The sequence below is a fragment of the Manis javanica genome, chromosome 7 (assembly GCF_040802235.1).
Source record: "Manis javanica isolate MJ-LG chromosome 7, MJ_LKY, whole genome shotgun sequence".
Lineage (NCBI taxonomy): Eukaryota > Metazoa > Chordata > Mammalia > Pholidota > Manidae > Manis > Manis javanica.
This window is the reverse complement of record NC_133162.1, coordinates 32,268,690-32,292,920: the sequence shown is the minus strand read 5'-3', so window position 1 is coordinate 32,292,920 and position 24,231 is coordinate 32,268,690. Positions and strand designations below refer to the sequence as shown.

The 24,231-nt window shown below is 46.5% G+C and overlaps 1 protein-coding gene and 1 long non-coding RNA gene across 2 annotated transcripts in view; both read right to left on the bottom strand.

The window, feature by feature from the left end:
* Positions 1-11,512, bottom strand: part of PDLIM1 (PDZ and LIM domain 1) — a 43,119-nt gene extending 31,607 nt beyond the window's left edge. The window contains exon 1 of the mRNA XM_037015756.2: positions 11,313-11,512. Within this exon, the coding sequence (XP_036871651.1) occupies positions 11,313-11,408 (96 nt within the window). The 5' untranslated portion in view covers positions 11,409-11,512. The remainder of the gene's footprint in view (positions 1-11,312) is intronic.
* Positions 9,647-11,303, bottom strand: LOC118971908 (uncharacterized). The gene is made up of 2 exons (XR_005060656.2): positions 10,740-11,303; positions 9,647-10,004 (listed from the first exon to the last, which is right to left on the bottom strand). It is a non-coding gene; the product is annotated as an uncharacterized lncRNA (long non-coding RNA).
* Positions 11,513-24,231: the final 12,719 nt, after the last annotated feature.

The following is a 24,231-nucleotide window of genomic DNA, read 5'->3' as shown; positions in this document are numbered from 1 at the left end:
AGACTGATACAAGTTCACACAGCTAAAGGCTCACACCTGAACTAGAAACCAAGCCCCCCCCTCACCCCTCCATCATTCCAAATTCCATTCCCTTTCTGCTTCACCATGATGCCATCAAATAGATGCTAATTTGGAGCAAATAGAAATCCAGAATTAAGACAACTCTTCTGCTGTGGCTTTTACACAAAGAACTGGAGTGTCACAGACTCCTGCCCCTGCCACAGGACAATCATCTCAACTGCTCTGCACAGAGCTGAGGCCTAGTCACCCAATCCTTATAAAATACCCAAATCAGAACACAGAACTGAAAAGGGCCTCAGAAAGAAGACCCACATTGCCAACATCTTCAATAGTAGACTCCAATCTTTACTACACACTAACTGCTGATCATAAACAATAATCATCAGCTAATGAGCGCTTATTCTGTGCCAAGCACAGTTTAAGTATTCAGCAAAAGTTAATTACCAATCCTCTTGCAATACTTTCAGGTTTGCCTCATTATAGATAAGGAAATGGAAGGAGCAGGGTTAAGTAGTTTGTCTCAGGTTACACAGCTGGTGAGTGGCAGGCTGTGGGGCTCCAGAGTCTATCCACTTAACCCAGGATGCCACCCCGTCTATTCTAATTTCCTCCTGACCATCAAATTCTATCAGAACCAGCTCATTGGAGACCCATTAGTTCAATGGATAGCCTCAAAAACCCTCTTCCAGCTTCCTTTCCCAGAGACCATACAACTCAACCACACAGTTCTTGCTATATAATAACTGGGTTTAGGTACAGCCATTTCCACTAATGAACAAACTGCCATTTCCTGCAGAATTCGCTCATGTCTCCCTCTCCCTTTGCCTCCCACAACCTCCAGGCAGACACTCTGATCAGAGGCCAACTTGTACAGTTGCCCTATAATGCAAATTCCTAATGCATCTATAAGAGCCTGTGCACTGCTGCTAGACTCCTGGGCACATAAGGTTTTTGAAGAGTTTAATTTCCCTGCTAAATGGTGCAGAATAGGACTATGATGTAGCTCTCCTGCTTTCTTCAATTAACATCTAAGTAAGAAAATACTGTTGTTATACGGAGCAGATGCATACTCTCGGGCCATGACAGGTGAAAAGGTAACCTCCCTCCTCTGTGATAATGGCATGTTTCTGTTTTATCCCTCATGTGTTCCTCCTCCTCTTTCTCATTCATTCATCAGTCAATTCCTTAAGTACATTCTGAAAGAGTGTAGCTTCGATAGTCACAAGGCCAAGGTGGAAGTCCTGTCTCTGCCACTTAGGAGCTAAGTGTCCTTGGGAGGGATATCCCAGCTCTGTACCTCATTCTCCTCACCTGTGACACAGGGCTGGTAACAGCCCTCACACCAGAAGGCTGTTAGGAAGATTACATGGAATGATTCAGGCAGAGCATGCAGTCGAGCTCTAGGAATGTGAGCTATCATTTGTAGATTCTGGGACGCACAGAAGGTGCTGAATTACAGATGTGAATGGATGGTGCCTGCCACCAAGGAGCTCACAATCTCCCAGGGCAGCCAGGCATGTACAACAGCTGGTGAGTGCTGTGCTGGAAGCAAACCAGGAGGCAGGGGAAGCCTACAGGTGGAATCAGGGAAGACTCCCTAGAGAAGGTGTTGTTTACAATTGCAACAAGGCACTACAGGAGGTGGGAAAGAGCACGCCAAGTCACAGGAACAGCATGTGCATGGGCATGGATGAAACACAGGAAGTGAAGGGAGAGGAAGGGGATGAGGCTGGAGATGGAAACACAGACCAGACTGTCAGAGCCCTGTTATTTTCTAAGAAGATTGTACTTTTTCTAAAAAACAATGGGAACCATAAAGGAATATAAACAGAGCTTCTGACTAGACTGCCCAGTTACTGCCAAGAAACAACCTCTGGGTCTTTGCTCTGCTGAGTTTAAGGTGACTGTATTTGACAGACACTCTCTAACGGCAGTCTGAAGCAGCAGGCCCACTGAAGAGGTCATCCATCCAGCCTCTCAGAAGGCCGTGCCACTTAAAATTACACGTTCTGTTGACAACTAGATGGGGTTCCTTTAACACCTAAGGCTCAAGATAGAAAGCTGGAGGGCCTTGAAATGAATCCAGCCCACAGTCTTGGTTTTTATTTTCATTTAAGTTACTTGCCAATATTTACATATGGGTAAATTTCAAACAAAACCTAGATTCCCAGCTCCCTGTGAAAATCTGGCGATCCTGGACCTATGTTCCAATATAGTAACAATCAGCACAGCCCAGGAGCCTCTGCCCTCCCGAGATGAAGCATATGCTATTTAGCCACAGCCAAAATGCCCCTACCACACTCTACAGCCCCCCACCACAGAAACCTTGTCCCAGTTGCCATTTATCATCATTCTTCAAGCTATTAAGTCAAAACTCATTTATGTTGCCTACTGACCCCTTCATGCAAATGTGTTTGTGACCACTGGCTTAGTTAAAAAGTTACATGAAGCAACATTATATGTAGAAACATTCTATGACTAAGATTATGAGATACCTTCCTTTGCCCAGGACAGCAACCTGTTCTCCCAGCTTAATGATCAGAAGCACCCTATTCTGCCTTCAACAGTGTTTCAGTCTGGATGAGACACTGTATTGCCTCCCTTTTGACAAAGAGGAGGGTTTTAACCAAATATTTGTTAAATAGCTTAAATAGTTTTCATGCAGAGCTTTTTATTTTCCCCTAAGCAAAAAATTATCTCTATGCAGAAGGTTGTTTCCCTTGGGCCGGTGGATAGGAATACAGGCCAATTTTCTGAATGTTCACAGAACAGTTGTTAACCTTGCCCCCAAGAATTGGCATCTAAACCTCATGCCAGAAATTGACTAGGCTCACTAAGAACTCAGGGGAAAGCACGGACATTTCCAAGGATGAGGCAACAGTTCCCCAACTAAGTCAGTCATCAGATCCCTTGGGGGTTTTATAAGTATAAACAGATCTCTGCACCCCACCTCGGACCTACTGAAGAAGGTTTATACAGTAGGACCCAAGATCTATGTATCTTTACAAGCTTCCCAAAAATTCTGATGCCGACCAGGTTTGGAAACACCAAGGGGCATGCTGACTGTTCCCGTGCAGCTCTCCCTTCATGAATTTATCAGGTAAACAAAACATACAGAGGCCCTAACATCTCAGCTCTTCCAGAAACAACTTCAAGTGCTTACACTCTTGTGGAATTACTCCCCTAAAGAAACATCCATTAGAATAGTATTTCTCTCTTACCAAAAGAGTAAAAAATATATATATATGGCCCCTATAATGCTGCTTAACATTCTTGAAGGTGCTATGCAAAGGTGAACAAGTCACTTCATTCCAGATGTCTAAATAACATGGTTCCTATTTTGCCTTCGCCAGAAAACACACAGCTAAATATAGCATGCAATCACAGAAATCACCTGATTGAAAGTTTCCGGCACATGTCTTTCCTCTTCTATGTTCCAATTCTTTAGTTAAATCTTATCATAGGTGTTCTGGTGTTCGAAATATTGTAAATATGTGTTTTGGTGCTGTAAATTACCTAAATCCTTCTTACAAGTAGGTGAGATAGCATAAATAATGAGTCATAGTTCAGCATTATACAAAATAAGACTGGAATAAAGAAACTTGGAATTCAAGTTCACTTGCAGTGCCACATAGGGTCAATCTCCATTGATCTAATGAGATACCTAAATACTTAGGTATAAATTTAACACATTCTGACCTGGGTGACAAAGCAGGACCCAACTGCACATTATGCCATTTCAGTGTGGAATTTGAACTCTCTTGAGTCAGACCTCTGACTCAATTTGTTTGTGGGCTCAGGCTAAGCACAGACTTTGAAGCCACATTACAGCCACAGAAGCTGTATGAGCTTATGTAGGTTGGCCTCAAAACCCCGAGAATGTCTCAGTATATTCTTGGTTACTCTATGACCATCTTCTCAAGAAAATGAGGCCACAAAGTGGGGTTCAGGCACTTGTACCTGAGCTTTGCCTTAATGTAGCTTCACTTCATGCTCAGTGTAAAAGGAAGCTATTCAAGATGATGCTAAGCAATGGTGGTTCAAACAGACTCACTGCTCTCTGAGTCTGCAGACCAACCATCACTTCTTAGGTAGGAATATAATTAAAAAGCAGTTAGAAAAATAGAATACCTAATTTAACAAGAACTCATTAAGTCCCTCAAAAGTCTCCAAATCCCATGTATGTTCAAATAGCTCCAGTAACTACCACCCATAACCTAAAGCCTAACCAACCATTCACTAAACACATACCTTTGATAAGTTACTCGATACTTCAGTTCTTCATTTACCCAATGAAATTTATAATAGTATCAACCTCATTAGGTCGTTGGATTTGATATTACTTTTGTAAACAGTTTAGAACAATCCCTGGCACATAATAAACATTCAGTATACAACAGCTACCATTAATGCTTTAGTCTAAAGTACCACTGTATGGTGGTGATGCCTTCTCCCCATTACCGTAGTGCTAGGCTCCCTCTGTACATCATTGCAATCCTCACCACAACTTCTGAAGACAAGTCCTACTACTCCCACTTTACAAAAGAGGGCCCTGAGACTTCCAGGGCCAACTCTGCCCAAACACAGGCTAATAAATAGACAATAAATAGGTTAGGACCCAGAGCATACTGTACCAAGCCTGCATTTTCCCCCCACATCCAGGAGTCTTTAATTCTTGATATGCTGCAGCAAAAATAAGGCAGAAAGTACAAAGCAATGACATCTAAATAGTTCACCGTGATTTGGTAATTTGATTTTAAAAATGCAACGTGAATGGAGAGAAGTCCAGAAAATCCTGCAGCAAACTGTGAACAGTGTTTACCTCTGGGAAGTATGACTGAGAAAGGGTGTAGGGAAGGCTCTTAACACTTTCACATTCTTATATTAGTTGATCTTTTATAACAAGTGCAAGGGTTTTTACATAAACTTTTTATTGGCATATAACACAGACAGAAAAATGCATAAATCATAAATATATTCTCACAGAGAGCACACCCATGGAACCAGCACCAGATAAAGAAATAGGACATTACCTGAACTTCTGAAGCCCCTCGGGCCTCCTTCCCATCACTAACCTCTGACCCTGACTTCTAACACTATAGATTAGTTTTACCTAATGAATCACACAGTATTTACCCTTTTTTGTATGGCTTCCTTCTCTCAACATTGTGTGCTCGTGTTTGCCTCATCCATGTCACTGTACATAGCTGCAATCCTGCATTCTCACTGCTGTGGCATTTTACATCATATAACCACACCATCATTTATTTATTCATTCTATTGTTGTTAGGCATTTAAACTGTTCTGAGTTTGGAGCTACTATGAATCGTGCTGCTTTGAAATTCTTTACATGTCTTTTGGTGCCCATGTGGACACATTTCTATTGAGTATTTAACTAGGGAAATTTTTGGGTCATATGGTATCAGTATGTTCAGCTTTAGGAGCATAAGTATTTTTTAATAACTTTTTAAAAAAAGAAATGGATATAAATCATTACTGTGTCATGTGCATTTAACCTACCTGTATGCACTTAGGTATCTTTATCTTAAATAAGTCATACCTTATTTCTTATTTGATATATGAGTCATCCTATCTATAAAATTTAGGCCCGGAGTCCTTAGTCAAGAATTGGGGCTCCTACAAGACCATAGCGTTCTTCAGAAAATCATTTTTAACATTTATGGCATTTACCAAGAAGGCAGGGTACTGCGTATGAGAAAGCACACCACAGGCCTCAGTCATGGATGAGCAGCCCAGTTCCCCCACGATGAGGCTAATGGCATCATCAACAATCACAGAGCACTTGAAGTGCCATGTGGGCATCACCTTTGTGTCTTAGGTTTTCATGGGTACATTTTGGACTTGGCTTGGCCGCCACTTCCCAGGCCTGTCATTGGCTGGGCAAGGTGGATCTGTCCACAGCTGGTCATCTTCACTTGACAGAGAAACTGCCCCCAAATCCCCTCCTAGCCATCTGGGCAAGCTTTTCTCTGGCCAGTCCTTCAAGTCCTCTGCTGGTCTGTCCATTACTGTCCACGTGGGCAAGGAATCCCACAGGTGGACTGTTATTTCTCCCAGGTGGGGCCATGGCTTCCAGCTTTTCAAGAGGATCAGTGAGGGGAGGTGCTGCTGTCCGGGATGCTCTGAGCTCTAGAGAGCTCGGGCTGAGGCCACAAGGCAGTGCAAGGCCACCCAGCCAGCCCTCATGGATGAAAGAGGCTCTGCGGTGGGGAACTCAACAGGGTCCTCCTCCTTGTGTTAATGCCTGCACCACCATTAGTGTTTCTCAGAGCTGTATGTCAAGATATTATTACCAATGATATATTGACAGTTATGGCTTACCAGAAGGCAGAATACAGTTGGTTAAAAATGGCCTGGGGGTCAGCCTGACTGGCTTGAAGTCCAGCTCTTCAGAATACTGTGTGTCCTGTGTCCCTGTGTCAGGGGTTATGGGGAGCACAGGAGATAATGCAAGTGCACACACAGTAGGCATTCAAGAAATGTTAGCTGCCATTAAGATATTATTATAATATGGTGATTAAGGCCATGGGCTTTGGGGAGATCCCTTGGCCAAATTCCAGCTTTATAATTCAATACTGCATAATGCAAAGTACTTTGCCTCAGTTTCCACACCTCAGTTGCCTCTTCTGTAAAATGGGTATCTTAATTGTATCTGCCTCACCAGATACTTGTAAGCATTACTGAGAGGATATATTAAGCATTTAGAACAGTGCCTGGCATAAAACTATGTACATTTTAACTATTGTCATTATCACAAACCAGTCTCACTCGAACCTTCCAAGTATAAATGGAGGTTCTTGTGATTAACACAAGAGTCATCTGGACACAGATATCCACAGATGAGTAACACAACACAAATTCACCCAGAAACTGCGGTGGGAAACTCAACAGGGTCCTCCTCCTTGTGTTAATGCCTGCACCACCATTAGTGTTTACCTCCTGGTAAGTCATAACTGTCAATTTCTGAGTTCATAATATGCTTCCTCAATCACCACCTGGTTGAAGGTGTAACAAATACCATATGGGAGACTGGGACACTTTTTAATAAAAAAGCAATCCCTCATATTCTAAGGATACAAAACCACTGGCTTTGAGTGTTTATTATTTTATTTTATCTTTAGAAGAACTCGCCTCAAAGTGTGCAACCTGCTGGGGGTCACCCAGTGTGGTGCTCGGGACTGGAGGTTCAGCTTGAGTCCCTACTCTGGACTCTTTACCAGGCACCATGTAAAAGTTCTGGCAGCTTCCCCAGGCTTTCCCGAGACACACTGGAAGTCAAATTATCCTTTAAAAATTAATTTTTCTGACACAGCCACTTTTGCTCACTCTTAACCAGTCTCTACCCTTTCCTTTACAAGGAAGTTAAGAAGTAGTTCAATCAATGCAACTCTTTGTAAATTCAAATTACCTCACCCATGGGCACCTGAGCATCCCCTCTGGAAAAGGCAAAGCATACCAGCTCTCCTCTCCTCGGAGGAGCATCGGCACAGCCTGGGGAATGAGCACAGCTTGGAAGCCTGTCCTAGCCTCGTCCTAGCACAAGAGCAATTGGTGCTTTTCCCAGTCCTGATCAGCCTAGGAGAATGTGACCTCAGTGCTACATAATAATCTCCTCTCAGTCATCTGCCTGCTACAATACCTTAAAGCCATTTTTCTCCCCTCTCTCCACCTCAGACAAACGTCAGCATCCAGGAGGTTGGGTAAGGGGAGGGTTTTTAGCCATAATACAGCTTCGGCTTTGTGAATTTCATGCCTTGTAGGCTCAAGCATTCACTTAAAAGCTAGTCCCTTTGACTCATCTGTTCTTTCTCTCTCCTTAGATCAGCTGTGATCAGCTGGAGCAGCTAATATGTCCCAGGTGGTCAATTTCATGGACTGAGGGGTGCGGAGCAAGGGTTATTAATGCATAATGAGCATTTATGGATATTTCTTGCTTTCAAAGTCTGACAGACAAGCCCTTCTCTTTCCACCTTTAGAAGGTAATGTAAACCTGAGTCGGGAAATTACACTCTTAAAAATCAGAAAAGACTCTCTGGCTACCGAGTATCCATTATTAAGCATCCTTTCCCATACTTGAGCAAAGCACACAGCATTCCCCACCAAAACTCACAGCTCTTAGCAAAGGCTTTCCCGGGACTCAGGAGGCAAATGAGCAGCCCCTCCCACCAAGAGCATCTCCTTATCTCTGGCCCCACCCCTTCCTGTCTTTTGTCAGTTGCTGGGAAAGAACAGTCAACATAAACTGAGTAGCAATTTTTTGGCCTCCGTGTGTAGATTCTCTGAAGGCTTCCCTTGAAAGCAACTAGAGGAAATAAGAAACTGACATGAAAAAAAAAGTCTAGGAGTAGACAACAGTAGATTAGGAGCAGGAACTGACAAAGAAGAAATCTCAGGGGACAGTGGCAAGTGTGTGGCTGGATCATCAGGGAGTACAAGGCAGGACCCTTACATTGGAAACTGGGAAAAGAAGAAAGCTAGTTTATGTCCATTTAAAGTTGAAAATCTGGATTGAAATATTACGTCCATCACAATGACATAGATGAAAACACTGAGGAGTAAGCAAAAGGGGCTATTTGCACAGGCAAAAGAAAGAAAAACATTCTGTATAATTCTGTTCAGAAATAGGAAAAATGAAGTGGTAGTGTTGAGCAAGCATATTTCAGTAATAAAACTATAAAGAAAAACAAGATGATTACCACAGGCCAGGATAGGGTTATGTGTAGTAAGCTTCTGGGGTGCTAGCAATGTTCTATTTTTTGACCTGGGTGGTTGGTGATACAGGTATTTACTGTATAATCATTTGCTATGCATTTCTACTTTATGGCCTTTTATTTCACAATAAAAATAAATTAAAAAAGAAACACTTCAAAGTACACAAGATTTCAAAGTTATATTCAGAAGCTTTAGCAGTTCTGTTAACAAAAGACTTGAGCCAATACCAGAATAATTCATGCAAGAAAAAGCAAATATAGTTATCTAAATAAAAGGCACTCCTGTCTCAGCCTCATCTTATGGTTTGTTTTGGTGTGGAGACTCAAAGTCGACATACACAAAACCAAAGCAGCAAACTGTATCTGGCCAGGATGGTAAATGCAGCACACCTATCGACCAGGTGCATCAGACCCTTTGTCAGCGCTCCCATCTCCTCGCTGCTGTCCTTTGCTAAAGAGCAGTCTTGCCCCTCGTGCAGCTCGAGCAGGAAGAACCCTGACCAGCATCGGATCTCAGATGGCCACCTCCAGGTCCCTTCGACAATGACTTTCCCATTCCCAGGAGTTGAGGAGGCCCACGTTTTTTCAGTGCAAAATGAGATGAGGAAACAGGTTACTGTCCGCGTGGGAATGTCACCTCCTCTGAGCCACTTTCATTTTTCAATTAAAGCACCTGCCAAGGGCATTAAAAGATTAGCTCCCCTGGCTAGATCATGAACTTGAGAATGGAGCTGTGTCCTCCTTCCCCTATCTGGGATCCAGGGCTTTGCACGGCTTCTGGAATATGGTATATGCTCATTAAACACGTGCTAATAAATGAATGAATTAGTGAATGAAGAAATGAATATCTGAAGGTACAAACTAATGAATTTACAGCGTTGTTTACCATCCCATATTGTCACTGCTGTACAGTGCTTCTTGTATTAAGATTTTTTAGATCAGTTAAAATGATGGGCAATGACTGCCCTTTTAACAGATCACCAATATATCCTCCAGTTCTTAAAAAAAAGTTTCATGTCACGCATAAATTCAGAAGTGGAAAGGGCTGACAAGTTAATTATAGACACAAAGAGAAAGGACAAATGGACTATGAGGTAAGTGAGTCTAAATGTGCCTTCCCAGGAAGAGCATTTATTCATAAGCCTGCAAAGATTTACTGGGCGCGGCCAGGTTCAACTCTGTGCCAGGCTTGCGGGCAGGGTCCAGGTTCAGGGAAGCCACTGTTTCTGTGCTTGAGGAATTCAGTGATGGCTGCAAAGACAAGCATGTACTATCAAGACTAATCAGAGGTTCCCTCAGGACAGCAGGTGGAAGCTAGGGTCTAAACACTGCCGAACCTACCCCTTTTGGGAGAGGATGGGCAGAGACCTACTCACTCCACTAGACCCACCGGGAGCACAGTATGGGTAAGGTTGTGCCTGGCAAAGAAAGCCAGAGGAGGCCCCTAATTCTTTTCCTCCTGCACCTCCCACCATACTCCTTCAGCTGCAACAGGTAGGGGCTTCAGTCAGAAAGACCCATCTGGAACTTCCCCTTCCCTCCTCACCTCCCCCCAAGAAAAAAGAGGGATGTTCAGATGGCTAGAGAGGCAAGTTTCGGGTCAGCCTCCGCAAGCGGTGGGGCCTAAGAACGGAAGGCCGGGCCTCCCGGGCACCAGAGTGTGCTTTTGGTCTCTTTTGTCGTTCAGTCAAACAATATTTATTGGCTGCCTTCTAGGTGCGGGCATTGAATGCGGCAACCCTCCTGGGACTGGCCCATTCTAAGTGACCGAAGCCTGGAACCCGAACCCGGGGTGTGGGTCTCCCTGCAGTTTCTGCTTCACTTGGCGGTGATGGGTCTGCTGGTCCCCAACTGAACCTGGGCCTTTCAAAGACTCGAGGCCCCTCTAGTAAGTTTTCAAGCCCGAACCTCCCCCGACCCGACCCGCCCCCCCCCACACTGTGGGAAGAAACGCCACCCCAGTATTTCTAGGGGAAAACGGCTGACCAGTTGAATCTGGGAATGCCAGGCAGAAATACGGCATGGCCACCTCCGCAGGGGGAGGGGAATGTTCTGGAGGGTTTATCCAGGTTTGTTTCCCGAACTCCGCCTTTTCTTCAAACCGCATGAGAGAGGTAAGACCTGACCGCAGATCAAGTACGAAACGTGGAAAACTCGCTGTTTCGGTTGCTGTTTTTCAAGTTAGTCGCGCCCGTCCCCGGGGAACCCGCGCCCACCCCGCCTCCCTCCTCGGTGCTCCTGCTGCTCTCCGCCGCGCTGCGCCTTGCTGGAACCGCGCTGGGATCTCCCGGCGTGCGGGCTGCCCGGCGCCCCGCGGCCCTGGCGGGTTGACAGAGCGCGTCCGCGGCGAGGGCACCCAGCGCCCCTCCTTCCTCGCGGACGGGTAGGTGCGCCCCGCCGCCGGCTGGCCGGGGAGCGCAGCGTGGGCAAGCGGCTGCCCCGCGCCCGGCGCACCTGGCCGCGCCCGGCGGCCCCGGCTCCGGCCCGGCTCCCGAAGCGCCGTCTCCGAGAGCGCCCCAGCCCCCAGGTCCGCTCCGCGCGCGCCCAGGCTGCTCTTACCCGGGAAATGGCGAGAGGCTGCTCGAAGTCCTTGCCCCCCACGAGGCGGAAGCCCCACGGCCCGGGGCCCTGGAGGACTATCTGCTGGGTGGTCATGGCGCGGCGACGGCTGGCGGCACCCGCGGGGACGGACGGGCAGGACTCGGCGCGGCGCGCTGGGCTCCGCGGCAGCTGCCGAAGAAAGAGGGCGGCGCGCGGCGGGGCGGCTCCGCCCAGACCGCGTCGCAGCCCCGGCCCCGCCCGGCCCCCGCCCCCGCAGCCGCTCCCCGCGCGGCGCCGGCCGAGGGTCCCGGCTGGGTCGGCCCAAGAGATCCCGGGTCGGGTCTGGGGCTCCGGTCCTCCGCAGCTCCGCCCGGCCCCAAGCACGCCCTCCCCGCGGCCCGCCCCTGCTCCCGGCGCCGCCGCGGCCGCCAGGTGAGAGGGAAGCAGGTTCCGACCGACAGCGGGGAAGACGAACGCGGGCTGGGCGCTTTTTAGCGTGCTGTGCAAAGTCAAGCCTCTGAGGTCAGCTTCATTTTCACATTTGCTTTTCGTAAACGATAATAATATTTAAAAGGTGCTTTCAAATGGTCTGATTTGATGCTGTGAAGCAGTCAGGGCATTTATCCCATTTTACAGATGAAGTAACTGAGGCAACCTGAAGTTGGAGAACTTTGCCCCGGGCCACACAGCTCTTTGTAACTTAGTGTACCACTGCCCAGCTCCCTGTGTTAGAGAAACCATTCTGGAACTTTTCTAACGTAACAAGACCACCGCACGGTGTTGGATTTGGATTTCAGGGCCTTCCTAGTAAACTTTCTTCCAGGCTGGAATTCGCTGTAGCTCTTCACCTTCCCAACAGTTCAGGCCTCAAGTCTGCGGCAGGCCAAGGGCTGAAGGCAAGGACAGGACACTGGGTTGGGCACACAACCTGAGTTCCCAGCCTGCCACTAGCCTTTTAACTGGGCTCCCTGCCACACTCGCTTTGGAGGGCATTCTCCCCGCTGGACCAGATCATGTCTCATGCTATCCACTGCGTCTGCGCTTCTCTTCCAGCAAAGCCAAAATCCTTAAATGCTTATAGGGCCACCCACAGAATGGCCCCGACTCTCTCTGACCTCATATCCTGCTGCCCCATCACTGGCCTCCTTGCTCCTGTCTCAGGGCCTTGCACAGCAGGGCCTCTGTCTGGAATGCTGCCCTCCAAGCAGTCCCATGGCTCTCTCTTTGTTCAAATATCATCACCTCAGTGAGGCCATCTCTGAACTCTGAAACCTCCTCTCTGGATGGCCCTGTCGCCTTCCCCTGCTTTATTTTCTATTTTTCACGATCTGACATACTCAGTATTTTACTTATTTGTCTTACTCCTACCCCTAACCATTAGTTCCGGGGGGGAGTAGGAGTTTTTAATCTGTTTTGATCACTGCTATATCCTAGTGCCTGGAATAGTGGGTGACACGTTGTATTGACCACTTCCCCTCTCTGGGGCCCAGGTTCTTCATAGTTTTCTTGGTATTCATTCATTCTGGCACCTGGGCCCCAGCATTTAACTCACTGCATTTGTTAAAGCATGGCTCTGTCTCCATGTGGTACTGGCCTACCTACCAAGGAGCACTGTGTACAGATTTGCACATAAAAGGATCATCTTCCTTGTCTAATTGTGTCACAGCACAAATGCCAGTGTTTGGGAAGGCTTTATTGTTTTTAGAAATCAAAGTGGATTTATGTTACCTTTACATCCCTCTCACACCCTTGCATTCTGATATTCTTTCTTGAATCTGAGCACAAGGGATGGAGTTACAGCCAGGAACCAGCCACCTACTTCATCAAAGCCAAAAACCACCTTCTCTGATTAAGATTCTGTTGACTAGAAAACATGCTGGTGTTTCAGGTCCCTGCAGAATTTCAGGGCATCATCAGATTCTGAGTCTGCCCTTAACACTTGTAGTAGTTTTGAAACTTTGTTTCCTAGGAGGAGAAAAAGGTTGAAAAGCACAGACAGCATCAGGGCTCCCCAAGGGTGCAAACTGTCTCTCATTCATCCCCAGGTGTCCTGCTAGCGTGGACCTGATACATTGTAGGTGCCAATAAGTGTTTATTCTATACAGTATTCCTTACAGATATAGGACACTACTACTTTTGTGAGGGCTTGTGAGTCCTCAGTTGCTTCATTTAGTTGCTAAATGTTCTCCATGGCTCTACATACCCAGAGCTATAAAACTGTCGACACTTTGACCGAGTCATCCCCTTTCTAGGTACTGATTCCAAGGACATAATTTAAAAGAAGTAAAAAGCTATGTGTACAAAATATTTATAGCTGCATTATTTATAATAATAAAAGACTGGAATCAACCAGCAACAGTAAGTGGCTAAATAGGGTATGGCCATATGAGGGAGTAGTATGCAGCATAAAAATGATAAGCATGAAGACTATGAGGGGGCAGGGAAATGTTTCCAAAACATGTGAAAAAGAGTGGAACAAAATTATTTGTACACCAAATATTATTGTAAACAAAATCATTTGTAAATTTTATGTTAAAAAAATAAAAACTATGTCTACTGATAGCTAAAAATTAGGAGAAAGTACAAAAACAAACTTTGTATTGTGAGATGGAATTGGGAACTTTTTCTTTTTATAATTTCCCCTAATGGTGGTGTAAAGTTTTCAAAATAAAAATCAATAAAATGGTCTCATTTCCTGGTATGGAGACTAAATGCTAGTCTTTCTTGGGGGTACAGACCTCATCTTCTCTTTGAACTCCCTTCCCTTACTCCAGAAACTGGCTCTGAGCTGGGCACCCAGTATGTACTCAGAAAATACCCAGTGACGGATTGACAGCTCTGACTCCCAAACACAGCGATCTTGTCTTATCTTAAACACCGTTACTTATTTATCTACTCTCTGCTTCCCTCAGACCCTTGACTCCTGCTGAGTGCTAGTTCAGGCGCCTTAAGCAACCTCTCAGAACTTCACTTGCCTTACTATTATTATTATTATGAATTCCATAGAAGTTTGTTGACCTGAATGAACAGCCTCCATTAAATAACTGTGTATGGTGCGTGCGTGCCTGCGTGTGTGTGTGTGTGTGTGTGTGTGTGTGTACGTTTGTGTAAGTGCATGCAGGAGAATGCCAGAGAAATGAAAACAAGGAGGGCAGGCACAGGACAGGAGTAGAGGCTAGCTGGTCTTTTCAGCTCAGTCCAGTTTTGCACTATGGACAGATTGGGAGCTGTTTGCTGGCACTGTCCCAGTCTGGCTGGCTTCTGCAGAGCGGGCAGCCCCTACACGTGGGGGGCCATTGCCAGAACCCTACAGAGCTGCTACGTGGAGATTTTGCTTCCTGGAACAACAGCTCCCTTTCTTAAGGACAGTGAGTCTAGCACAGTGCTAGACTTTATGGTTTTATTTACTGTCCAGGACAATTCCTGGACTGGCCCAGGAGACCGCAGAGGTCCCGTTCCTGGAGAGCGACTCCAGGACCCCTCCTCTGGGGCCGAGCATTTCTGTCTATGGCCTGAGAGGAAACGTACATAGGTGACTCTCAGACTCTACCCCTCCGTGGGAACCTGAGGCTGGCTCTATCCAGGGGCGAGAGAAGCCCGTAGCTTTAGTCCTTCGGCCGCCCCGCACGGAAGGCAGCGGCTCCGCCCTCCCGGAACCGGCGCACCTGCCCAGGCGCCTTGGTCCAATGACATCAGAGCATCTTGCTTTTTTTTTTTACTCTAAAAAGAGCCGAAACCCAATCCCAGAGGCTCGAAAATCAAAGGCATCTTTTCCCAACTGGGCCTATCCCGCCTGCCTAGTCCCCGTTACCCGCAACCCCTCTCCCAGGGTCAGCGCGTTCTTTACTGGGATCCCCGCGAGGCTCGTCCCCGCGCTGCTCCAGGACAGCCAGCGGCGGGATTGGCTGCGGGAGGCGCCCGCAGCTGCGCCAGGGACTGGGATCCCAACTCTTGCCCTTCTCCCGCATCCGGCCCCACCCCGAGGGAAATCCTGAAGTGGCCACCCGGGACTGGGTGCCTCTCAGATTCCAGTCGGCATGGAGCATGCTCCGTGGCGCGCTGCACCTGGCTGGAGTCCACTCAGGGCTAGAAGGGGTGTGGACGGATGAGCTGGCCTGTGCGAGGCTGGCCTTGCATCTAGCAGACCAGCAGCTATTTTGGCTCCCTACCTCCTGGCTCCCAGGACAGGTGATGCAAAAATAATCAAGACACAGAAAGGCTTGACCATTACCGTTTCTCAAGCATCCATGAATTTTAAAAGAAGACATTCCAAAACAGGATCGTAGATAAATGTTAATATGGGAGAAGTTAAGGCAAAAACACCAATGCCATGTAATAATGTTCACAAGATAATTAGCAGAGTTGTAAAAAAATGTAATTTATCTGCTAATGGGACCTGAATTTAAAGTTGTATGATGAACACATTTCATTGTCATTATTGGATTTCTATATCATCCCACCTAGAGTCTAAATATGAGTCTTTAGCTCACAAGGAACCACCTCTTAGCCCCCTCCCGAAAGAGGAAAGGTGACTTGGAGTCAGTTACCCAACAGACTCAGGCAATAAACATTGTCCTCATTACTAAACAATGACTCTGAGTCAGACTGTGTGCTAGGAACTTGACATATATTGTTGCATTTCCTCAGGACAAGAGTCCAGTGGAGTGTCATGCCGCCATTAGTAATAATGACAAGTGGAAGCTGAGGCACTTATGCACCGCTCAGATGCCCGTGCATGCAAGCACCTGTAGTTGTTGAGGGGAGGACTGTCTTCAGGTTTTCGCCCCTTCAGGCACTGCCTCCTCTTCAAAGGGCAAACCTGCCCAAGAACACACCTTTCCCTGGGCTGCCTGCACTCAGTGACTGACCTGGGTGGGAATAATGGAATCGCCATTTTAATCCAACATGGGACAACTCTAATGGGTCATTTTGGCTCCAGAGCTTCCTATAGAATGGGCCAAGGTGGTCAACTTCTCCTTCTGCCCAATCCAGCTCCCCCACTTCTCCCTTCCACAGGCAGCGGCCCAAGGGCCCATCCTGCAAGCTGCACTCTGTCTCTGGGACCAGGGAACCTAGCCTGCAATGGGCCCAGATAGGTTAAGAGACTTCCCTAAAATCACTCAGTAACCAAGCCCCAGGGTGAAGTCTGGGGAGGCAGAGAAAGAGGACTTTGTAACAGAAGAGGGAGGGGCAGGAGGGGTTTTTCAAAGGTTCCTAGGATCCCAGAAGATGCCCCCCAGATCCACATTCCCAGAGGTCCCCATGGGCCAGATCTTCCTACTCGGCTGGCAGGGAAACCCACAGCAGAGCCCAATGTCAGCCACTCAACTAGACCAGCTCCATTTGCGAATGGCTTTTTGGACTTCCTCAGAGGAAGTGGAATTTGAGATAAGCTTTAAAAGTATAAGCAAATATGGAGGCAGACATCATAATTGGCAGCAGAAACAGAACAAGGTAGGAGGAGGAATGGGGGATGGCCCTGCTGGAATGAAATTGTTGGACAATAGGCTGGAACATTCTGTGGGACGGGCCCTAGATGCCAGTGATCTGATTGTGGTATGCAGTGGGGATAGGAAAGGCTTTCCCTTAGCCTTGTCTCATTCCACCCATTCCACCCATTTACGCTCTCTCTGACATCCTCCCCTAAAACCCGTTTCCTCTCAGGGTCAGCTTGTGCCGGTCCGGTCTGGCCAGGGCTGATACTGGAACCAGCTATTTATAGCATCTGAGGACAGATGGAGTGGCAGGGCCAGTTTCCATGATGCCAGGGCTCTTAGAGGGTAGCTTCCTGTCTGCTGGGTCCCCACCTGCCCTCTCTAGGTCTGTCTTCTCTCCCGTTACCTCTTTCACTCTACCTCCATGTGGTGGGCGCATGGGCTGCTCCTGCAGGAGAAGAGAGGCCAGGGATAGTGCTGCTCCAAGTTTCACCACCTGTCCCCCTACTCTCTACACTAAACCACATTCCAGGTGGAGGAGGCCTCAGCCATCGCCATTGCATGATGTGGCGCTAGGGTCTTTTCCCACTCCCAGGCCTAGCCACCCAGCCTCTGCCTTCAGCTCCCACCCACCTGACCACCTCAGGTTATGAATCCCAGAGGGTAGGAGGAGAGAATATGCACAACAGAGTCCTGGGGGTAAAAGAGGTCAGACAAAAATAAGGTGTGACAATGAAACCATCTGCTGTCCTAGTCAGACATTAGCTCCTATTGGGTTTTCAAGGCACGATAAAGAGACAGTTCTGCCATTTGTCAGCTGTGAGGGTTTGGCAAGTAACTGAGCCTGTTGGGCTGTTTCTTTCTTCTCTTTTAGTCAAAAACTACTATTTGAACACTTTTCATTTGCTACACACTGTTCTATGCATTAGAAAATCAACAGCAAACAAAACAGACAAAAATGTCCTCCCTCGTGAAGCTTATATTTTAGCATAATGGATGAACAACAAAATACATAGTAAACTATATGATATGCTTTGTGTATGTATGCTTACATAGGTATATGTATTTAAATAAGTTTGTGTATGTCTGTGTATATTTGCATGCATATGTTTTCCTGCCAAAAAGGCCTAGAAGCAAAAATACTTGCAAGCAATGAGTACACCTGGTATCCTGACCTTGGTTTCTAAATACCACAAAAGGAATCAGCTTCTCAAGGAAATCCTAGGACTGTGGCAGATGGGTACAAGATAAGCCTGGAATAGCTTGTTAAACTGAAACCAAAAATGTGCTTGAAAAAGCAATGGGGGGCATGTTTAAGGACACAGAAGCCCACTTAACAGGGCTCCCACTAACCAAATTAGGGACAATTTAGGCATTAAAATAATAAGGAATTCTAGCTCATGGAGAAAAAATCTACAACTCAACACAGTAGATACACAAATGACAGATATAGACAGACACTCAAGATAGATAGGGGAAGGGGGGAGAGAGGGAGGGAGGAAGGAAGGGGAAAGGAGAGTTTCTGCTTGCAGTAGCATTCTGAATGCCAGTTAGTAAATGCAGAGGGAGTACAGAAGTTGAAAACCATCATTTTGCAAGTATCATGGGAAAGATTAATTCAGACAAGAATCATCAGTGGATGCAAAATCTAGGGTGAGAGTTTGATAAAGAGCAGGATGTGTGTAGTCTTATTTTCTCATAGATCACTTACCAGATACAAAGGAAAAAAATAACAATACATGGAAAATCCAACACCACCGTACCAGGTGGTCAAAATTAACATTACCAGTGAGGGGGCAAAAGATCAGTGTGACTAAAATATGACATCTTGGGAAGGACGCACATCACTTAGATAACATTCCAGTCTGGAATGTGTAACCTGAGTCCAATTCCAAGGGCACATCAGACAACCCCTACTAAATAAAAGGGGGTGGAGGAGAGACTATATTCTTCAAAAGTGGCAATGTCATAAAAGACAAAGAAAGGTTGTGGAAATGTTGCAGATTGAAGGATAGGAAAGAGTCAGACAATCCAAATGCAATATATGTGAGAGCAGATTCCACCCTGTACTGGAGGGAAAAAATAGATACAGATGGCAGGTTAGGAAAAAAAAGTATTGCATCGATGTTACAACTCACTGGTTGATAACTAGATCATGGTTGTGTAAGATTATACCCCCATCTTTTGGAAGGCACACTGAAGTATTTAGAGATAAAGGGACACATATATGTAACATTCTTACATGGTCCAGAAAAGCTTTGTGTATGTGAGTGTGTGTGTGTGTGTGTGTGAAGAGAGAGAGAACGGGAGAGCGTGCAAGTGAAGTAAATGGGATAAAGTGTTAACAGTAGGTCAATCTTGGTAAAGGATGTATGGATGTTCTTTGTACTATCCCTATTCTGGTAACTTTTCTGTGATCTTGAACTTATCTCAAATGAAATTTTTTTTTAAAAGGAAAAAATATGGCATGCTATATAGTGTTGTATTCTATGGAGGAAAAAAAAGGGGTTGCAGATGTCAATAATAAAAGTGATGGGGAAGACTTGTCCAGGAAAGTGATTTGAGGTGAGACCTGAGCAGGTGAGTGAGCAGTGCACATGGCTATCTGGGGAAGAACATTCCAGGTGGAGGAAATAGTAAGTTCAAAGATGGGAACAAGCCTGGCTCCTTCATCAGCAAGGAGGCCAGCGGCCAGAGCTGCATGCATGAGGGAGGAACAGGAGATGAGGTAAGAGAAATAAGAGTCTCACTGGGCAGCGCCTTGTGGGGCATTTGAGAACCCCGGGCAGTCAGAGAGGTCAGGAGGACTTTGCGCAGAGGATTAACATGGTCTGCCTCTTGTTTGCAGCACTCTGCCTGCTGTGTTGAAACAGGTGGAAGAGGAGGCAAGAGCCGGAGGGGGAGCAGTAAGTGGGTTGTTGTAATAATCCAGACAAGAGATGATCAGTTGGGATGCAGGGTGGGAGGAGTCGTCTGCGTGCAGTGTTTGGATTCAGGCTATTTTAAAGCATTTTCTGATGGACAGGAGAGGTGTCAAGAATGACTTAGGTGTTTTGGCCTGAACAGCAGCTACAAGGTTGGAAGTGCCAGTAACTGAAACAGGGGAGCCAGTGCAGATAGCAGCTTTGGGGGTACACTAATTCCATTCTGGACATATTTTCAAACACCGATTATTAGATATTCCAGTGGAGATACAGAACAGGCAGTTGTATATAGGAGCCTGGAGTCCATGGAAGAGGCCCAGGCAAAGATGGGCATAGAGAGGATTTTCAAAATTCCAAGAATGGCTGAGGGCATCGGGGAGTAGGAAGAGGCAAGCGCCAAAGGCCGGGGCTGAGAACACCCACTGTAAGACGTTCACCAGGGAAATGAGGAGGAACTTCGCAAAGGAGACTGGGAAGGAGCCTCCAGCAAGGCAGGACAAGAACCAAGGCAGGGCCGTGTCCTGGCAGCCAAAGGAAGAGAGTGTTTTGAGGAGAAAGGAGTGATCAGGTGGGTCAAATGCTGCTAGAGAGTCCAGGGAGTTGAGAATTGAGAACTAGCCATGGGATTAATGCTGTAAGTCACTGAGGGGCCCAACAGAAAGGGTTCCTGACTGAAAGGGGTTCAGGAGGGAGGAAGAGGGGAGGAAGGTGAGACAGCAAGTACTGACAGCTCTTTTGAGGTGTTTTGCTGTAAAGGGCAGGAGGGAAAGCAGACAGCAGCAGGGGAGGAACAGGGTCAAGATGGGCTTTTCCTTAACTGAAAAGGGGGTAAGGCCTTCTTTACAGCGTCATGGAAAGGCTGTTGTGTCCAAGGGACCTCACTGTTGCCAGGTAAAGGAGACACTATTGTTACTCTCTTGCTGGCCTGACCCTGCTAAGGGTTGACCCTCTAATGCCCCCTGAATTAAAGCTTAATTTCCTGTCATGTTTCTTTATGTTGCTCTTCTTGAAAGCTCTGGTCTCTCTCTTCCTGGAGCCCCCATTTCTGTCTCATCGGGCCTGCTTCTCCCATCATTTCCTAGAAGTGCCCTCTAGTTTTGCGCTACCTGCTCTGGTCCTCCCCCTTATGATGGTTGCCTTCCTTGACTCCGGATGCCCTGGGTCAAGGAGCCCAGTTTTAATTCTTAGGAAATTTTTCAAAAATACTGAGGACGGTTCATCTACAGTTGGGTTCCCAAGCTGAAGGTGATGAGGGCACCTCTACACCCACAGTCATTTTGTGGGCAGGAAGCATTTTTTCATAGAAGAAGAGATTTCAGGAAATAGTATCATTTGAGGAAGGATGTAAAATAATGAATTCTCAGCGACAGAGAGGAAAGAACAAATCCAAGATATGTTGCATGGAAGAACTGACAGGCCCTGTCAACACTTGTGTGGCAATACATATGTGGCAAAAGACTTAAACACAGTATACCCTTTGATCAAATAATTCCACTTCTAGGAATTGATCTAGAGAAAAAGTAGGCATCTAAGGTACTAAGAGTATGTAAAAGGTTGTTCAGCACAAAATTGTCCACAATTGCAAAATATTGGCACCATCCTAAGTATCAATGATAGAAGGCGACTAGATATACCATGGCACACTTATACCGTGGAATACCCTGTACTCATTAATGATGTAGGGATGAATATGAATTGTCAAGAAAGGTGTTTATGACAAGTGACGAGAGCACATATAGGTGTAGAACACTTAAATTGTATCTCAGTATATGGCAACTCAGTAATGAATGAAGCTGTCTAACTTCAATAACTGTATTGTTTAAAAAGTAGAAAAAAGTAACTAGTAGAAAAAAGGGGTGATAGTTAAAATTAGGAGAATGACAAACTGACTGGCCAACAGATTATAGAAGCATCCACACTGAAGGGGTGAGGACAGGATGAGAAGCCAGGAAAGAACTCAAAGACTTAAACTGTGAAGGGAAGGCAGGAAGACCTCAGGGAAGTCAAAGAAAAAGAGAGCTTGCTTGTCTTACTCACCAGTGGTTGGCTACCCGAAGCCATTCCCAACCTTCTGCCTTGCCACGCCCTTTGGCGTTGTCTCTACCGCTAGGAGTAACCACGTGATCCGCTCCAGCCAACGAGGGGTGGGAGGATGTCTGCTGGGGTCTTTGGGACGAGATTTGTCTACCCAGTGGGGAAGCATGCACAGAGGAGACCTCTGTCCTGTGCCGCCCCCTGCTTCCTGCCTTCAGTGGTATGAGGATGTGATGCTTGGAGCTGCCAAGGTAGCCAGCTTGTAATTGTGAGAGCAAGAGAGTCAGAAATTCTAACCCAGAGCCTGTCTTCTTTTCAATGAGATGAGACACATCTGCCACATAAACTGTCACTTGTTGGACCACCTGCTGTTCCAGCTGAAGTCATTCTTAACTGATACAGAAAATATGGAGGAATACAAAGTTTTTGGTGGGCTTGGAGGTGTGCAGGTCTGTAACACTAACAGGGGAGCCACTGAGCAGCTGCCGGAGGGCTAGTGTGGTGGTGAGTGGGTACAGGTGGCAAGGCTGGGCCGCACTTCTAAGAGGCTTGTGAATGGTAAAGAGTAAGATGACATGGTATCAGCAGGGGTACATGAGGACTTCTATGTCACTGCTGTCACCTTAGCTCTGGCAGAAGACTGAGGAGCACATAGACTTCTTAGTGAACTTTCGACATCCAAGCACCTAGTAGGTGCTCATCAAACGGTCACTGCTTTACCATTCCATGAGATCACTCTTAGACATATTATACTCTGGGTAAATGTTGGATGTTCTGGAGCTTACTGTTCTGCAGACATATCCCAGCTGTCTGTCCCTTGGAGGTAAGCAGAGCGATCAATGGAAAGGACATCGGCTTTGGAGTCAGACTGAATCCACTTACTTGCTGTATATACTTGAGGCGAACTCCTGAGTATCAGGATCCTCTCCTGTAAATGGATCTAAGAATACCTACTTCACAAGGTAGATATGGAGGTAAATAATACATGAAAATGCTGGTATGCAGCAGGCCCCAGAGTAACAAGAGAGCTTGTGGCGGTCACTGCAAGTTGCCTTTCAAACATCAATCTTCTCTTTCCTAGTAGAGCCCCACTTTAGTCCAGGGGTGTCCTCCTCTGAAATGAGGAAACCCAGGCTCAGAGAGCTGAAGTGGCATTTCTGAAGTCCAACCACCTAAGAATCAGAGGCAGCACTTGAACACAGGTCTTTGGGTTCCCAACCCATTCTTCTAATACCCCTCCTTTTTGGAGGAATTAGCACATTTAGCCAGCATAACAACTAGTATTTATAAATTCTAAAATGTAGTCTGCTTTTCCCCACAGAGACAGAAGCCACGGTAGCTTTTCTGACCTAGACTTGGAAGTGACCTACCATCCATACATGACATATTCTACTGGTCACACTGGCCAACCCTAAAAGAATGCAGAGGGGTACCCCACAAGGCTCTGCAGTACTGGGAAGTGAGGCTCACTGAAGACATTCTTGGAAGCTGGCTACCACAGCAGCCATCTTAACATTATGATGAAAATAGTTTTGACTTTATCATCTTCCAAAAGGGTTTGGAAACCCTGTGGGGTCCAGGGACCATGATTTGAGATCCACTGACCTCAAAAATCTAAGCTCTCATCAGTGTACATAATTTATGCTGAATTATTTTGAGGATGATTCTCAGATCTTTCTCTTCTGCAGATTTATCTGACTTTGTCCGATCTCACTTTAAAAACAACTAAGCCAGAAGGGGGCCAGACCCAGTATTTCCTGTCTATGATGCGAGTGTGGTGAGGGGAGAGCAGAGCAGGTGTTCTGCAGGGTGGACCTCGTGTCTCACTCAAAATAGCTCATCAAGGACTTTGGCATTTATGTGTTCATCTTAAATTTTCCTCAGTATTTTCAGTCTGAATCACCTTCTTGGCTAGTCCTTTCCACAAAGTACCTGTATCAAGTAGTAACTTCTCTCCTTTGTCCTAAAGGCCTCCACTGAGCATTCCTGAGATGGGCTTGATTTCTACACGCTGAGACTTGGCAAATACACCCATGTACAATTCGTCCAAACACTCTTCAAGACTTTTGCGATGCTAATCTTTGTTGCTTCAGAAGAGTCCTGATATTTTTAGTATGTGACATAATTGTGCTACACCCCTGTGGTCACATTGATCCCCTCGTCTGGGTGGATGTCCTCCTGCACTGTTTTCTTCTCAAGCATGGAGAGCAGAGCTTGAGCACATAGCCTGCATTCAGCTACACTGAAGTTTGTACTGGGGAAGGGCAGAAGGGTTCCATTTTCCTGTTTGTCACAGTATCAAAGTCCAGTTTTCACAGTGGATCATAGTCATTTATCCAGCTGCCTCCTTAGAGAAATATGCCCCCTCCCTTGGCCCTTTCCTCCCCGCTTCCATGAGGCTGTGGTGGGGCTGTCATACTCCACCCCTTTGGCCAAAGTGACTAGTCAAAGAGTAAATATCCAGGTTGGGCCTGCCAGGGCCTGGGAATACTTTCAGGGAAGGCAAACAGGAAGGCCCTATTGCCTAGTCTAGAGTCAGACTGG